Source organism: Pterocles gutturalis, unplaced genomic scaffold (genome assembly GCF_000699245.1).
Source record: "Pterocles gutturalis isolate BGI_N339 unplaced genomic scaffold, ASM69924v1 scaffold16947, whole genome shotgun sequence".
Lineage (NCBI taxonomy): Eukaryota > Metazoa > Chordata > Aves > Pterocliformes > Pteroclidae > Pterocles > Pterocles gutturalis.
The window spans coordinates 1-18991 of record NW_010110528.1 but is presented as its reverse complement, the minus strand read 5'-3'; the positions used below and the strand labels follow the sequence as shown (position 1 = coordinate 18991).

General features: G+C 39.3%; 1 protein-coding gene across 1 annotated transcript; it reads right to left on the bottom strand.

Moving 5' to 3' along the window:
- Positions 1-1802: 1802 nt before the first annotated feature.
- On the bottom strand, positions 1803-18288 carry COL3A1 (collagen, type III, alpha 1; the record flags this gene model as incomplete). The annotated part of the gene is made up of 29 exons (XM_010073422.1): positions 1803-2980; positions 4097-4339; positions 4528-4715; positions 5187-5466; positions 6107-6214; positions 6430-6483; positions 7724-7831; positions 7931-7984; positions 8617-8724; positions 8918-8971; positions 9382-9489; positions 10284-10391; positions 10518-10679; positions 12054-12107; positions 12589-12642; positions 12817-12924; positions 13254-13307; positions 13910-13963; positions 14056-14109; positions 15103-15156; positions 15702-15809; positions 15907-16005; positions 16097-16141; positions 16360-16413; positions 16797-16850; positions 17379-17432; positions 17553-17606; positions 17758-17856; positions 18235-18288. Coding segments are annotated over 29 exons (2775 nt in total), but the record flags the coding sequence as incomplete, so codon positions are not given.
- Positions 18289-18991: the final 703 nt, after the last annotated feature.

Sequence of the window (18991 nt, the reverse complement as noted above, 5' to 3'; positions counted from 1 at the left end):
ACTGCTGAAGCCAGGCTGCTTCTGCAGTGATTTCCCATGCTACACCCAAGGGCTGTGAAAGGGTGTTTGTGGTGTTTTTAAAGCAGTGCTGGGAGCTGCGCAGCTGCTGGATGCGGTGGCCATGGAGAATGCCTTCCCTGTCACCCAAAGGGAGGGGAGGCTGGGTAAGTAAGTGTTCACAGGTGTGAATCAATTGTGTAAAATTTAGGCCTGACCTGATAGCAAAGGTTTTCTGTTAGAGAAGGGTTTGCTGGATTGTTGTTGTGTTTTGGGTCTTCTAAACGTAATTTCCATAAAGAATGTAGAAAGTAGGTATTGAAATGTCCCTATGCCTCAGACAATAGTCAGGGAATCCACGTTCACCAGAGGAAAAGCTCTGTTGTCCTGGGGGAGAGTTACACCTTTAGGTGATAACCTCCAATTAATTGAAAAGGTGAAATGCCAAGGAAATATTAAAACCTAGATTAGTGATATCTTAAAGCTGTTGGTGTGATCTAGGAAATTCTTTGAGGCAGGGTCTTGTTTTGGGTTTTTTGTTTTGTTCCGTTTCTTGTTTTCCCTAAAGAGCTGTAGTAATGTGGTGCCATGAAGTGTGTGACTATCAACTGGTGTAACCTGTGACTGAATAAGAAGCTGGGGCTGGGAATGAGAAATTTTTTATGTCAATCGTATCACTGTGTGGGCAACTTCTTTCCTTGTTTGTTCGTGCCTCTCGGCTATGTAGACTACAGGTTTTTGTCCTTTTTCTCCAATACAGCTTTAAATTTATAAGCCAAAGGAAGATGTGCTTAAATATGCACCTAAAAAATCAACTTACCTTAGAGCTTAAAAGCGGGTGCTGGTGTTTCTGTTCAGCCTTGAAAGACCTCTAGTAGTCTAGGAACTTGATGTGTTGCTCTGGAACAGTGAGTAATGGCACCACTAGCCTAAAAGTGTCAGGTAAGATTATTTTTTTTTTTTTGTAATTATATTTCCTGTGTAAAAATAAAAGCTAGAGCCTTTTGCAGGCTGGCACAGTAAATCAGAGTTAAAAAAAATAAATTGCAAACTACATCTTCCAAAGGCTAGCCTTATTGTTTAAGCTAATTCTTGTTTATTAACCTGATGTGTTTCATATTTCTATTCTCTCAAAGACCTTTCTATAAAAGTACAGTAGTATCAGCATCATAGTGGCTTAGGAAGTGCCCCTCTGAAAAAAAAATGAAGGTATTTGGATCATGTGAATTATTTTATGGTTGTCTTGGCGATTTCTTTGTGGTTTCTGCAAATGTTCCAGTAATCACCTTTCATTAGTAGAAATTATTACTCAAAGACTTGATGACTATATGTTTTCTTCAGAAAAAAAAATTTTAAGGTTGAGTAATTGCTACAGTCACTCAGACACAGTAGTACTGGAGACTACAGAGGCTTTCCTTTTTTTTTTATTTTTTGCCATGTGGATTAAGAACAGGTTTTCCAATGCATTTTTCCACCAGCCAGTACCTTTACCAGCTGCTTTCATAAAATTTCAGCTCCCAGCAAAAGACTTCCTGCCATGTAATTTATGTCAGATTAATATTATTACGTACACGTAAGTCTCAGTTTTCACAAACGGTAGCTATTTTCACAACAAAATGAGGAGGTCCTGTGAAAGCCAGTATTTCTTATGAATTGTTGGCACTATTCTTTTATGTTGCGTTAAGTACAGTCATGCCTGTGTTGATTTGTGCCAGTAATTGTTACAATAACAATATATTAACTATAAACCCTGGCTTATTAACTGGAAGAAACAGATACAAATAGGAAAATAATAAAAAAGTCAGTTTTATGAAACAAGGAGTTTTATTAAGATATTTTATTATGTGTCTCTGTAAGGAATAGACCAACAACCATATAAAAGCTTACAAAGATGGTTAACCTTCAACACTATAAATGTGTTAACGTGACAGAAATAGTTCACAATTTTGCATCTTTATTGACTTTTACAGAGTGAAGGGAGAAAGTTCTCAACTATGACATGCCAATGATGATCTTTGACAGGAGACATTTGTAATTGCTTTATATCCTTTACCTTTTTTTTTCTTTTTTAAGCAAGTCAATAACCCTGACTTGCAAAGTTAGGAGTGAAAAATACATTAGCACCATCATATTAGTCTTTTACACTTCCCTAATTTTAGTGGTCTTGACCAGCAATGACAGGAAAGTAGAGAAGCACCTTTGATAACAGAATACAATCCAACAATAAAGTTCTGGTGACTACTGACATTAAGGTATTAAACTCTTCAAACACACTGTACTTTTTCACAGCTAATCAGTACAGAAATAGGCAATTTTCTACCAAATGATTCCACTGAATTGACCAATGGGTCCAATGTGTTCTGATTGATTTGTTTGATTGATTTTTGGATTGACTAGTCAGACACATCCCAGTTTCTGTCCATGTTGAGGTAGTTGAAACAGGGAGGTCATTCTAGCTTTATGGACTGCATCTTAGAAAGAAGGGTAAACTTTGGTACTGGGATCAATCAGTGCTTTGTAAATTGGCTAACATTCAACTCATAGAACACAGTGTTGTTTTATTAAGTGTTGAAGTTGTATTATAGCACCACGGAGACATGTTTTGAAGATGGAATTTGGTAAAAAAAATAGAGCAAAAAAAGCATTTTTATTGTACTTTGTGTAATAGCGAAAAAATTAACCCTTGATATCAAATTGATTTTTCCCCCAGAAATTTTGTTAATAAATAACTGGGATACAGATGGTCACCTGTACGAGCTGACAAGGCTAAAACAAAGGAGCACAGTTGGAGTGTGAATCTGTTTGCTGGGGTTTCAGAAAGAGCAGGATCTTTGATTTATAAGAAGCAGACCGGGCCAATGTCCACGCCAAATTCCTGATCAGGACCACCAATATCTATGGGTGCAATATCAACCACAGGCAACCTCATTGTCTTGCGCGTTCTGTATTCAAAGACTGTTTTGCCCCATTCACCAGTGTGTTTCTGTGAAGTTAGAAAGAAAAGAAAATTAAAAAAAAAGGCATTAGAGAAATCAGTGTGGGGCTATGTGCAAGTTATCCTCCTGTTTACTGGATTTCATACTTTCTCGTTTGATATTAAGGTGTCCCTCTCAACACCGTGAAAACTGGTTGCAGGTTCTGCAGAAATGAACGTGTAGGCAGACATTCTTCATTTCTGGATCTTTTACGTGAGGTTTGTGGGGCTGGAGACCTTGTGGCTCAGAAGGGATGGGGTCCCTGATGGACAGTGGAGTACCCTGGAGTGGTGCCAGGGCCCCGACTTAGGACTGAAACCTGCTGGGAGATGGCACAAATGGCTATTCTGTTTGGACAGTGGTTTTGGCCTCGGGAAAAAGTGACAGCATGTTCATGTCAAAGAAATGGCCACAAAGTAGCTGCAACGTAGATGTGTTCATGCATCCTTAAGCAGCAGGTTTGCCATCTATGTTGGTGGTTGTTGTGCTTTTGGGACCTTACACAGTAGGAGGGAGAAACTGTGGATGGTGTTATGGCGTTTTGTGTTTGTTACTGAGAAGGCTGCAGATGCTCAAACATCAGCATGCTCATGGATGTTACTGCTCCTCTCCAGCACTTTCTGCTGCAGTGAGCTAGACCCAGTGAAGCAATGGTGCGCCTGTGAAACGACAGTGTTTGCCCCTTCCCATAATCATAGCCCAGGGCTCAAATCAGCCAGCCTTGGTTGTTTGGTTTTTTTTTTGTATGATTAAGAGGGCTCAAATCAGCCAGCCTTGGTTGTTTTTTTTTTTTTGTATGATTAATATAGTTCCTACTACTCTTGGACTTGACATGGGATGGATCAAAACTTGGTCAGTGTGACTTCACTGACTTTGTCTCTAAAGCAAGGAGATACCTGCAAAGCCCAGATCTAAACTTTCTGAGGTGCACTCCCACCTGTAGCACAGTTGCTCCGGGAGGGACACTTCTGGTGTACAGAATCTAAATTTCCCCAACTGGATGTAACTGTATCCTTTCTTTACCCAGGTCATGCAAAGCCCTCTCTTCCTTTATTATGGGTCTAGTCAGTCTAGTTGTCTAGAAGGAATTATTAAACTACCATACTGAAGTCTTGTTTACTTACAGTACAGCCATCTTCCAGAACAGCGTACGTGAATTTGCTATTTCCTTCAGCCTTGATCTCGCTTTCCACAGAGCTCATCAGTTTCAGAGCTTTTTTAACATTTCCACTGGCTTCATCCATGTAGGCGATGCTGTTCTTGCAGTGGTAGGTGATGTTCTGGGAGGCGCGGCTGGAGAGGATGCGGAGGAAGGCCAACTGAACTTCCGAGACATCCTCAGGAAGGTCAGGATCTCCGTAGCTGAACTGCAGAGTACAACATATAAGCAACAGGTTTTGTTTAATTGTGTCTAGGGACAGTCCGTATAGTTATTATTTCACACACTAAAAGTTTAGCTTAGTTTAATTCCAGGATTATATACTCGTACATTGCAATGTGTGGTAGTACAAAATGTGTGGTACCTTTGGGGCTGTTAACTGTAGTAACTTCTTACCTGGAAGCCCCCGTTCATAGATTCTCCAAACCAAATGTGTTTCTTTCCACTGCTTTCACTGGTCCACCAGTTTTTCCTGGACACTGTGCTGGGGTTAGCACTGAGGCATGTCTCCCCAGTTTCCATGTTACAGTATACTTTAATAGCATCCATCTTGCAGCCTTGGTTAGGATCAATCCAGTACTCTCCTAGAAGTAAAAAAAATGTTAAGGGGCTTCATATATTTGGAGAAGAATCTGACTGCTTATTTCCATGCCAAATTCCTGAGCCAGATTAGGAACCATATTAATTGTGACAGAAGAGATGCCACAGAAAATGAGATGATATAAAAATACACTGAGGTCATGTGAATGAATGTAATATGACTGACATTTGAAAGATATATAGAACTTATACTTGTCATGGGTGTTTTTCCATAAAATTATTTAAACAAATGTTCACTTGTAAGCATCTAAGGAGTGGAGCTGAAGTCAGTGTAAATGCGTAGTAAATTAAATTTTTAAATTGTTATTACATTTATAATCTTTATCATGGCATTTGTTAAAAAAAAATCAAAATTTTATAGCAGATCTCTGCATTTAAATACTCAAAGACAATAGCATTCATGAAAAGAAAAACAACATCTGCTACCATTGGTGAAAATAAAAACCGAACCATACCACTCTTGAGCTCAGGATGGCAGAATTTCAGATCTCTGCAGTTACGGGCTGGATTCTTCCGTGACCCATCGGGACTAATGATGTTTTCAATCTGGTTATTAATTGACTTCATTGAAGATATGATGTCACCCAGATTGATATCATTTTCTTTTGGCTCATCTCGGTATTCATACCCATAGCCCACTGGACCTTTTTCACCAGCACCCAGGGCAGCTGCACCACCACAGCATGGACCAGGAGGACCAGAAGGACCAGGAAGACCAGGCTGGCCTGGTGGACCCTAAAAAGAATGGTGAACATAGCACTCAGTAGAGATCACAGGTTAAAACTAAAAGTCTGCATGGGCCCTAATCTTAAAAAAAGGAGAATTCACACATACACATTTAATTTACTTATGAATTAAATAATGGCACTTGCTATGTACAAACATCTGTTGTACTTTCCAGGCTTTTATCTTCCTAAAATTGGAATTTTCTTTTCCTAATTTTGTCAAGCTGGGCTTTGAGAAGGAGAAGGAACTCTTTCCACCAAAATCCAGAGAATAACCATTTCCTGGCTTTAGCAGAAGTGACTATGCCAGGGATCTTTGCTGTGCTGGCCTCCCTAGTGTAGGAAACCCTCTTCATAGCTTCCAGGACACAAAGGGAGACTGAAGTGGAGATCCTGCCTTCCCGTTGTACACAGAAATGTCAATGATTAGCTGAGACTAACACAATGCCCAGTGCATCAATAATTGCACTGAACTACAAGTGATGTGTATTTTTTTGGATTTAGCCTTGATAGCTAGATACCTGCTCCCACAAACTCTGTCCATGAAGTACAGGATTTTCTGAGGGAGATATTTAGGTGGGAGCGCACCCCCTATGTTCCATGAATAATCCCTGAAGATTTGTTTGTTTGAGTGTGCACACTTTACTTACCGCAGGGCCACTTTCGCCTCTGGTACCGCGAGGGCCGGGAGGACCAATTGGACCTGGATAGCCACTTGTACCATCTTTTCCAGGGGGCCCAGCTGGGCCTGGGGGACCCTAGAACAATGTTGAACATAAATAATATGGTCAAAATAGTTTACCAGATAATCTCAAATTCAGAAGTACTTTGTGAGGTATTGAAAACATTTCTGTACAATTTATCAGGAGTCTTTCTTCAGCTGTTGCCTGTTAAGATTGCAAATTAAAAAAAAAAAAAATTTAAACAGTCTGAATCCTCCTTCCAGTTATGCTAGGTAAGGAGCTTTTCTTACCCTTGCACCCGAAGCTCCTGGACTTCCAATTGCGCCTTGTGGACCCAGGGGACCCTATGAAGAAAAGATAAGTAAGTCATACACCTCCCAGTAATATTTTGTATCTAGCTAGATATACCTTAAATAGAGACACTGAAACATCTTTAAGATGATATGAAATCTGACATCCTTATCAAAGGCCTATGTCAGATGTGAGAAAGAATGGTTGCCATTCGTTAACCAGAAAAAAATATCAAATGTTCCCTATATGAAAAAGTATTAGTGATGCAATATCATCCAAAATGCAGAAAGCCAACTGACATCAGCAAGCTTTGGATGAAATATTGTATTCACAAGAACACATAGCTATAGGCTCAAAATGTTGTGTATTACCATAAAATCATATTACTAGTAAAGTTATTTAAATAATTTGACACTCATGTTTTCAAATGCATTTAAAAAATTACTGTATGTACACACCACACAGAACTAAGCCATATGTTTAAAAATGATTCATCATCTCGCTGTCAGAGTGTAAATGAGAATTTATCAGACTTTTTTTCTACTCCTAAGTGAGATAACAAGTTATACTGTGCTGTTATTGGTGACATTTATAGTTAACACTTCCCTCTTTTTTGCCATCTTTGGTAGATAACTAGGTGAGTTTGGGTTCCTTGATTCTCACTTGTATCATGAGAGCTATTAACAGTTCTTTTCAATACATATCCCTCTTAAAATTTTTACTTGTCATAAATACCTAGGGCATGCCTGTCTGTTACCCTTCAGTTCTTTGAGCCGTGAACTGTTCAACATGGTAATGCATGTTTACAATTCAGTAGTCTACAAAGAAGTTTACAGTTTCATGCCCATTTTGCCCCAGTATTAATTACTGCAAAAGACACAAGACAGAAGAGAGGTCTTTGGACTCTGAGTAACTTTTTCACGGATTTAGATGTCTGTCTAACATAGATTTCTAATAGACAAATATTCCAATGCCTATTTCTATCTTGTTTAACTTAATGAGGAATAGCATATATAAATGAATGGCAAAAGTGTTTGTTCCAGACAATGTAGCTGAAAGCGATTTTGGCAAACCCAGCTTTAGCTCCTAGAATCTTCTTCCAGTTCTTCATTAACACTTATTTTGGGTTGATTCAGGGAATCTGGAGTTTTGAACACATTTGACAATCAAATTATACAGGTTCTTTGCACTTTTTTTTTTTCTTTCCTCAGTAAATTAGTTAAGGCTAACTAGTTACCTGGGACCCAAACCACAGGAACAGCTGTAATTCCCAGTCCAATTCAAAATACTCACAGGAGGACCAGGGAGACCAGGGGTACCAGGAAATCCTCTGTGACCCTTTATGCCAGCGCTGCCTCTTTCACCAGTTTCACCTTTATCACCACGAGGACCTTGAGGACCCTTTAAGAGTAAATTTGCAATAGAAGGAATGTAAAGAAATAAGAAAGATGCCCAAATAACAGGAAATATGATATCACAAATACTTTAAATATGACTTACAGCAGGACCTCGAGCGCCAGCAGGACCAGCAGAGCCAGGAGGACCAGGTGGACCCTGTGACACAGTAAGAATAAGATGGCATGGATCACTTGGATTGACTAGACTGCCTTTTTATTTCCAGATAAGCAGTATGTTCAAACCCAGCAGCTGTTTGGAAACAAGGGGAAGCTCCATGCACACATAATCAGCAAGAATTTTGGTCAGCTCCTTTTTCTACCAGTGTTAGACTTGCTCAGCTGCTTGTAGGCACTGATACATACCACGTGCATTACACCCCTTCTTCATTTTGTGAGGTGCTCAGTGCTCAAGTTGTGCTTGTGTCAGGACTTCTCAGAAATAACTCGAAGGCTTCCAAAGTTACTCCCTTAGTTTAAATAAATAACATCACTTGTGCTGCATGAGCACAAGATGGGATGGAAATTCAGATAGGGCCTGGTGGGATGATGTGCTTTTTGGCATCCTAAGGAGTATGTGGATTTTGCACTTAATTTATATACAGTTATCAGGAACATAAACTGTGATGTCTTTCCCCTTGATAGGCTTATAAAAGAGGTGCTTAATGCCAAGAAACTATGACAGTAACACATGTATGACTCTTCTAAACTTCCACTTTATTACAGCATGAAATGGACTTTGCACAGGAAAGATATGTAAGTAAATCAGTAAGCCATTTACTTTGGTCTTACCTGAGATCCTCTTTCACCAGCTTTTCCGGGTGCACCGCTGGTACCTGCAGGTCCAGGATGACCAGGAGGTCCCGGAGGGCCAGGAGAGCCACTTTCACCACGGTCACCCTGCAAATAGTCACAGTTGACAGGATAAGAGATTTAATGTTTTATAGAACTACAGTGTAAAGAGTATATTCAGTGGAGCATAAGAGATTCAAGGAAGAAGTTACATTGTGCAGAACTAGCTACATATATTATCATCTCTAAATAACATTTATCTGGCAAACTAAAGATTCCAAAGAATAGAATTATTCCTTACTTTGCCTCCTGGGGAGCCATCACGTCCAGGCAAGCCATCTGAGCCAGGATTACCCTGGGAAAAAAGAGTGGTACAGTTTGTTCATGAGCTGGATGATGAACAGACAGCTTGTTTTCTAGTAAACTTAAATAATGCTCATCAAAGAAAGAGCAAGTTTTCAAGAAGGAAGAGTTCCTGGAAGGGGAGGGGCCCATGAAAGCTCTATCAGTCCTGCATTATTTTGTAGGTGTATGGACAGTGCAGTCTCTTGTTCAGTTCCAAGTGAGACAGAGACATGGTCCACAGGTAGTAAGAAGTGTAGCAGAGACAGCAGGCTGTACCACCTTACATGAGGACGTCATCTGCCCAGGCCCCTGTGCATCAGGCACTTGAGAGAGGCTTTGCGAACCTTGAAGCACATTCAGTCCCCAAGTCTCCTGTTCGTAAGTCATAAGCTAGCAGGAACGGCTAACACATCCACTCACATCTCTGCCGGGCTCTCCAGGTAAGCCTCTTTGTCCAACAGGACCTTGTGGGCCAGGTGCACCGCGTTCTCCTGGGAGACCGTTGGTGCCTGGTGTACCATCTGCACCCTGAACAAAAGGGAAAGGATTTTATTGCAGATAATGTACCTACGAAATACCATCATGTTATACATCTCTAATGAAATATGCAGTGATGATGAAGGAGACCTAATAAAGTGAAGGGCCAGTGTGACTTTGGTGATTGTGAATAGTCAAAATAAGAAAGAAAAAAAACTTGGCCAAACTGGTCTCTCTTCATCGCTAGTTATACTCATGCAAAGCCATTGAACCCAAGGAACATTCCTTCTTGTTTTCTCAGCTAAGAAATTATAAATGGGTATGTCTTTTCTTACATGCCCAAAAACAATAGCCAAAGTAGTTAACAAAAAAATGCTGGTCTATCACGATATTAGTGATAAAATACAAACCAAGCCTCATACCACCTTTTCTGGAGGGAGGTAAAAGTATTTTCCTGTTTGGGTCATAATATTTGAGCAAGAAACAAGATGACCATCAAACAGCTTGCAGAAGGTGAAACTATGACTCAGTTCTTGTCTCAAGGAGAGTTCAGAGCCCATTGCCCTCCTTAAGTGGGTGAAGCTGGTTATATACGTCTAGATAATCTGATCCAGGATTCTTGTCAACAGAGATTAAAGTTAACCTCACACCCCACAGCTGCTGGTTACTGGACATTTTAAAGGCTGGTCTTATGGATGTAAACAAAAATAACTGTAAATTCTGTAGTATCTGGACTAAAAATACATCATGTTCATTACTTTTTATAACACAAAGCTATTTTTAGCAGCTGGATTACAGTCGTTGTGTTAGCTTTGAGGCTGTCACTGCAGTGAATGTGCTCTCACCTTGGCACCCGCCATACCGGGTGGACCGCTCGGGCCACGCAGACCTGGCAAACCTGTGTTACCCCGGCCACCAACGATGCCTTGAGGACCCGGTTCTCCTGGTGCCCCCTGTTTAGGAAAAGGTCAGATCAGTCAGTACTGAGGATCTGCAGCATGAGGTAGGTGGCTTCTTATTCTTGACAAATGTAACCCCTGTCAGTCAGTATAACAGTCCCTGGCTAGACATGTACTTACCCTTTCTCCTCGTGCGCCTGGTGGCCCTTTTTCGCCTGGTGTGCCGGGCTCACCTCTTGTTCCAGCAGGTCCTGGACTGCCAGCAGGACCGGTGCTACCAGGGGGTCCAGGAGGCCCATCCTTGCCTGCAGGCCCTGCATTACCAGGGGGACCTGGACTACCCTAAAAGGAGTTTTAAAGAGAAGAGTGTGAACTGTGTTCTCTGGAACAGTAGCACATGCCTACTGGTGTTGATCTTTCCTCAGGAAAGCCAACCAGACTTGATTCATTGCCTGAAGGTGGATTTAGGGTCCAACCTCTATGCACCCAAATCTGATCTGGTCTTAGAATCCTTTTGGCTTCCACTTTCAAACGTTATTTTTTCTCCCTACTGTCCAAACATACGGTTTGCGTAATGCAACACCTGCACAGTTTGGATGCCCAGTGTTTTTAATGCATCTAACACAGGATACATGTTTCTTACCCAGGGCTCTGCCAGGTAAGTTTGAAATAGTTGCAGACCCTGCTGATTTCTTGAATCACTTATGCTGGATACCTTTAAGGTGGTGTCTTGGACAAGTGCAGAGTGAAATGGCTTTAATTAAAAGTCTTAGCCAATGAATGGAAAGAATTATGTTGACTTTAACAGTACCTTAAATAAAATCCTACTTCTTATTTTATTCATCACTATTGTAATTTGCATCTCTCTGTAACTATAAGAGAGAAAATAAAAATATTTATTCAAACATAAGAGTTTCCTTACTTTGTATCTCATTTACCATACAACAAAGGATAAGTTATAATTTTGATTTTAAAATGGGTAAAACGATGGTAATCTTTGTATTTTCTTAATTTTTAAAAGACTCAAGAATCAGAATTAGTTTTTACTATGTGAGTCAAAAGTAGGTGCATGTTGAACATGCAAGGATATTATGAAACAGCTTTTCTTCACACAGGTATCATAAAATATTGGAATTAGCTGATGCATCAGCATACATTTTTATAATAGGACACTGCAGACTGGTACACTGAACTTCAGATGTAGGCCGTACCATAAGAGAGAAAATTTGCCACAAGAATCTTTCCAAACGCCTCCGTCACAAGATAATTAAGTTTTATGCCATTTCATTCTACAGACAGCTAAAAAAAAGTTCTCAACAGTGATCTACAAAGTGTAGTTTTGAAAATGCAAATCAATTCAAGATCCTGAGACGAATATTTCTTGCATCATTGAAGAGCAAGAGAGAAAACATGATGTCTACCACCAACAGAAATACTCAAGGACCTGATCCAGGAGGACTCCACTTACCCTGATAGGCTTTGGAAAGCAAAACATAATACAAGAAGTGAATTAATTGCTTTTCCATATGAAAGAAGAAGAGAGTAAACTATCTTTTGCAGATTTTTTTCCCTAAGGCCAAACATATTCAGAATGCTTTTGATTGTGTTGTATTCATGTCAAGGTACATACAGCTTAATATAGTCTAATATATTAAAATATGCCAAAATATATCCATGAGGTAAGAAAAAAAAGAAAAGCGGGATAAGACAACTTACATTGCTACCAGGGGGACCAGGTAGACCACGAGCACCAGGGAAACCAGCAGCACCCTATAAGAGATCAATACTTTTAGTTGCCATTTTTGGAAGATTGGAAAAACATGAACAAGTTCATTTTTATACAACAACTGACTTTGAATTATATTTATCTGTTTTGCTTAAAACCAGAATTAAATGTCCTGGAACTGAACAAGAAGTTCACTTTTTTTTTTAAGAGAAAGTCCCATATATTTCTCAAAGGTGAACTAATGAGCTCTGATAAACTTGGCAAAGATGGCACGTAAATCTAATAACTGTTGAGATAAGCCATTTTATAGCTTTGGGTCATTGTGCCAAAAGCTATTTTGGCACCTTACTTACATTAAAATCAATGTAATCCAGGTCACTAAGCACCTCAACTTTACTCCTTCTAGAACACTTTAATTATTCTTGAACTGCAGATATTAAAGTAACTGATGGTCTTGTTTTTAATTTACATCATGGTTGTTGTAATAGAGTAATTTATCAGTGACTAAGTCAAAGAGATACTCACAGGGCCTCCAGGAGATCCACGTTCTCCTTTTATTCCTTGGGGACCAGGTGGACCCTACACGGAAGGAAATAGATAAAGCAATTGATATGATAAATAGATTAAAATTACAGGAAGTGTCATTAAGTCTCAGGCAGTTCAAATGCTTTGCACTTGACCCCAGCAACCTTGAGGCTGAGGGAGAACTTAAGAAACCTCTCTTTGTAGCAATAAGGAACCGCAAAAACTTACTGGTGCACCAGGACCACCTTGTGGACCTGCAACTCCAGGGGGTCCAGCCTCTCCTCTTAGACCAGGTGGGCCTCTTTCTCCTTTCCCACCAGGTTCCCCATTTTGGCCCTGTAGAAAAAGGATGTTGTTATTTTATGAATCAAAAAATGCAGATGATATCACTGTGATAAAAAAGCCTAGTCTTCTGAACAGAATTTAAATATTAAATTAAATATGAATGCAGTTGAACTCTATTGGTCTACCAGTATAGGAAAGGAAGGATAAAAAAAATTTATCTACATGTGACTGAGTACAGAAAGGGTAGCACATGCATCAAATGTATGCAGCAGGTATGTATTATAAAGGGGTTACAGCAAACCTTTCTGAGATGTGGATGTACTTAGAGAAACTAGAAACTTGATAATCACGTTCAATTGCTTTTAAGTATTTATACTTACTGGAGCTCCAGGGAAGCCAGCAGGTCCAGGAAGACCTTGTTCTCCTCTTTCACCCTGTAGAAAACAACACGTCAGCAATAGAAGATATTAGAAAGATAGGTTTCACTTTACAAGTCAGAGAACACTCCCATGAATACTGGTGAAGTTTCTTTGTCTTATCAGCCTTTTGAGGAAAAAAACCAAAACAAAACAAGCGTTGATCCTGACCTCTAAGAACAACTGTTCAGAAATTATCCGATATCTGAAGTGTGACAAACTGATCTCAGTTACACCTATATAAACCCCCAGCACAATCCATGGTGTCCCCCAGATCCAACTGAGATCGAGAGGTACTGGTCTTATCAATCTAAAATATAAATAGGAGTATTTTTTAAAGTTTATTTAACTGTAAGACAAGATGGAAAAAACTATTGCTCACACTTTTACCCTGACCCATCACCGCAGCCCGCTGACCGCTTTACAGTGTTGAAAGCACCAGTTTTCTCAAGTCCTTAGGAACTCTGAGTCCCAAGAGTCAACAGGAGCTGGATGTGATTAGCTTATTATTTTGAACTCAAGCCACACGTGTTCCTGATAGGGTAGGCGCAGCACTGATGTCTATGCTAGGCTAGAGGAACCACGGTAAGTTATACTGGAAGAAAAGTACTATCACTTACAGGACCACCACGGGAACCCACTGGACCTGGGGCGCCTGCTGGACCAGTCTCTCCCTGTAAGGAACAGGAATGATTACAAGGTGTTTTTCTTCTTCCCATGAGACAGCCACTGGTGTGACTGCTTATCATTATGGAGGATGCTTTACCTTATCTCCAGGTGGGCCAGCGGGACCAGGGGGACCAATGGGACCTACGTTACCCTAAACAATTAGAATATATTTTGTATCAAAATATGACAATGGTAATTCCTCTATTTTGATCAATAGCATTTATGTTTCAGTGTAAACAGGTTGCTAAAGATATTTAAATGGAAGCAAGCCTACAATGCCAGTGGGGTGTTGCACATCATGTTTTGGAGCTACACTCTGAGATCACACCATCTTGTGATGTGAGAGATCTCCAATTGATTTATCTTCTCTTTTTTTTTTTCCCACCATCTGAACCTAATCCAAAATCATGTGAATTTGATAGGTCTCTCTCAATGGCAGACAATAAAAGTTATCCATTACCCTAACTTTTCCTATAGATAATTGGTTGATTTTTCTTGTCTGTGTTCAACATCTCTTGACTAGCTCCCTTTTTCTTTCTTGAGAATTTAATGCGTACCTGATGGTTTGAAATACATTTTTTTTATTACCTCCAACTCATACAAGCTGCATTTTTATATTTGTCGTCCCTCATTATTTTGATATATATACTGTTTGCATGTACTCATGACATATATATATTTCAAAGGTCTATTTTATGTGTATATGCTATATAGATGTATAAATATATTGTACATAGTAACCTGTAGAATTTTTCTTTATAAGAACACTTACTATCATGATGTCTTTTTTTGCTTCATTATAACAAGCATTTTCCTCATCAGTCAGCTAAATTTAAGAAGCTAATAACATTTTCTTTACTATTGTATTGGTGCTTTCCCTCCAAAACATTGTCCCAATTAAACATAATCTTCTGCTTGCAAAAAATTCTATTATATCTACCCCAGCACCTGTAATCACAAAAATTAGTCTTAAGTCTAATCTAATTTATGAAATCAAATTTGCACAGCCAGAATGAAATACAATGGTATTACTACTTTACCTCTCCTAGATGGTATTTTTATTCACATAAGTTTATTAATGTGTAAACTCCCAAGTCTATGTGCAGCTTATTGATGAGCTGCTAGATGTTTAAAAACTACTCACTCTCTCTCCTCTTGCACCAGGAATGCAATCAGCACCTTTGCCACCAGGTTCTCCCTAGCAAGCATAAGACGTAAAAAGCATAAGTAAAAAACAAGCGTAAGTTGAACATAATAAGCATGGGGAAAAAAAGAAGAATTAACACATTACAAAGGAGAGGATCTCATACCTAGGGTTTCCTTATTGTGATCATCCAAACGTAAAACTGGGGATGACATTCTGCCCAGTATTCAGCATCAGATATTGAAAACTTTGATGGAAAAAAAATCCCCAAATTGATTCAAAATGGAGTCCACACCAAACTGTTGGCCCATGATATGAACTATTCTCATTGTTTACTAGCTTCCTTAGAAATGTTTTAACATAACCCTTCCCCAAGAGACCTAACGCATCAAAATATCTAGTATATATTAAACCAGGTGCAAAATCCTATATTTTTTTAACATATAGGACCCCTATCACACTGCTAAATTGACAATATTGCTACACGGTCGGTACCTCTGAAATCAGTGAGTGACAACATGAACAAACCCAGTGCCTCATGGGAAGCTAACAGCACAAAATTGGCAGAGCGTGGGTGTGGGGGTGTATGGGCATGTTACCTTATCTCCTTTTGGTCCAGGACTTCCAGAAGCTCCTCTTTCTCCCGGCATTCCCTGTAAGCCAGGCAGCCCTGTGCCTCCAGGGGGACCAGGGGGCCCAGGAGGACCCTAAAGAGTGATAAAAAATAATTAGAAAAGATTAAAAGAAATAATATGAACCTGAATGATGCACACGATAGCAGGAAGGAAACAAGTCTGTGGGTACCTTGGCACCTTCAGAGCCAGCAGGACCTGGCCCACCTCTTGTTCCAGGAGGTCCTGGAGGACCCTGTGCACCACGTTCACCTGGGATACCATTTTCACCCTGTGGCAAAAAAAAGTGTTAATCTTTGTTGTCAGGTACATAGTTCGTTAATTCCTTAACGTAATTATAGAATCATTGCTGTATGTTTTACCTTAGGGCCTGGGAAGCCGGGTCCTCCAACATCACCTTTTGGCCCCTGTTTATGAGAAAATAAATGCAAGTCAGCCATACACTTTCCTTAGTAAATCTGCACTGTGGCTGGCACCCTATTTCTCTTGCCTATTAGCCCTGAAAGCAGACTTCTCTGCTCTACAGAGTGCTGATAGCTGTCTGAATTTGTAAACGTAATCTAGGAAGAGCTTTTCATTTTTTTTTTTTTTCATTGTTTTAAGAAAAAAAGGAACTACTACTTACTGGTTCTCCAGGCTTTCCATTTTCTCCAGCTGGTCCTGGCCCACCAGGCAATCCCTATATGAAGGAACAGCATTATCATCTCTGTAACATAGATAAATTATGCATTTTCCTATCTAGCAATTTTTTTTTTTTGACATGAAAATGTGTGCCCAACCCATTCCAATCCTTTACAAAGTAGGAGGTGCTAATTTGATAGCTAAAGGTCTTGTGTGGCATAATCTACTGAGCTAGCCATCTGGTTTACAGTTATGAAATAATCAGCAATAACTTTTGTCAAGTCTTTGATCTGTCTTCAAAATTTGATGAAATGCACCCTCATGAAAATGTTGACATGATGCTTTTTTTTTTGGGGGGGGGAGGGGTGTCAGGAGGGGAAGGGTATATGTTAATCTGTTAAAAAAAGAATCAGAAACCAATAAACAATAAACACACAGTACCTGGAGGCCAGGTGGACCAGATGGTCCTGGTTCTCCTCTCTCCCCAGAAGCACCCTGGAATCAAACAAAAGAGAAAACAAAAATAAATTATGAGAGAACATTTCAACATTTAAACACCTCCACACCACCTCTAATCTACACCAGTTTATTGTGGTCTGATTATGACATTGCACAATCCCAAAGACTAATGTAGTTTGGTGTTCTGGTATTTGCTCTTTTCACTCCAAACATTAGAGGCAATTCAGCAGACACATTTATACTTGATACTAGTCTGAAATGCTAGCTCTGATAAATGTTAAAAGGTGCAATACTATGCTTCAATTTGCAGATCCCCAAGAGCTCTAAATTGACTTTTGATTTCAACTTATACCAGTATACCCAACTTGGGTTCCTCCTAACAAAGTGTTGAGTATTGACTTATTTTAATAAGGGCAAAGAAGAGCTCTTTTGTCTTCACACAAGAAGATTTCTTTAAATCATTAAAAATATTTTCCTTCCCCTAAATTCCCAGTCTCTATCTGCAGATGCCAGACCACCTTGGCAGTAACTGATAATTGCCTCTTATGGGACTACCACACTTACAGTAGGTCCAGGAGGACCCGGGAGGCCAACATCACCATTCTTCCCAGCAGGACCCTATACAAAGACAAAATTAGGCCATGGTTATGGGTTGATATAATTTTTATGAAGGTTACAAAATTATTATTAATTAATATTATGTCATTATTAATTCAACAAAATGTTAATGAAACTTACAGGTGCTCCAGGTGGTCCACCAGGGCCTCTGTCTCCATTCTTACCCGGTGCACCCTTGCAAAAGAGAAAAATCACATTCAGAATACCTGTTCTGGTCAGCATACAATGACCTAAAGCTGCAGCACCAGATAGCCCCACTATGGAGCAGCTTAACAGTTGACTGATCAAACATAAGCATGACAGAAATGGACACAAACTCACTCACCTCATTGCCCTTGGGACCAGGGAAGCCCATTACACCCGGTTGACCACGTGGGCCTGGGGGGCCAGGTGGACCCGAGCGGCCAGATTCACCCTGACTACCCTGGGATAAACAAAAAAAAGACATGAAGACATGGCATCGATTAGGTGAAATAAATTAATATCTGTGACTCATTAAATACTGAGTGAGGGTGAGAGAGCAGGCTAGAGACATTGTCATTCAAAACGTTTTATGTGTTTTGTATGTCAGCTAAGCTTCTGTATAGTTTGTATTTTAAACAGTACTCCATGACAAGATTTACATAACGTTATTATGATGAGACAGCATATAAAGTGCTCTGGTAATTAAAAAAAAAACAAATCAAAACAAACAAAAGAGACAATTAATCTGACTGTCATAACAACCTGTCATGTAGATACTGTGGGATGAGGGTAAGGTCAGTAGGAGGACTAGCATAAAGTATTTGCACAATGTACATACTGGAGGGCCAGGCTTCCCATCGCTTCCGGGGCTTCCTGGAATTCCGGGCAAACCCTGCAATTGAAGAAAAAAAAAGGGTTATTCTTCAGTTTAAAATTTGTAGTATTAAGTTACAATACATAAGTATAAATATATAAAAATAAATTTTTAACTACTTCCTTGATTTTGACCTCTTTAATAAAGATTAAAACTCTTGCCATTTGCCCCCTATCCCATTAGGGGAAACATTGGAGAAAGCTAACAAATTCTTTTGTTAGGAGTTTATCACTTGCTCTGAGAGTCATTGTATATAATCAAGGTATCGGACATTAATCAACACACACAAAAATTGTATTCTTTCATTAATTGGGAAGAAAACTTATTTCAGATGGTAAAAATCAAAGAATGAAACAATTTTGGCTATGTACCTCTACTTAAAAGCAACAGAGTTTATAACATATTTTAGCTAACTTGTTTTACATTTTTAAATATGATTTTTGCTACCTTTTAAATCATTAATTTTAATTTCCAGTAAAATCTTGTTTAGCTCCCAGAAGCCGGCAGTCAAGCCGACTTTTGAATTTCAATGTATTTGTTGTTAGCCATTGCTAATTCTTGGTATAGCTCACAGAATGTTGTTACATTCTGCACATATTACACCAGAGGTTATCTCTGAAAATGTTCTTGATATGTACTATGAAAATCTGAGCAACAGTTTGTGTGCTTTAATTGCAAATAAGCAATAAATATAATTCAAGTACTTAAGTAGAATGAAATA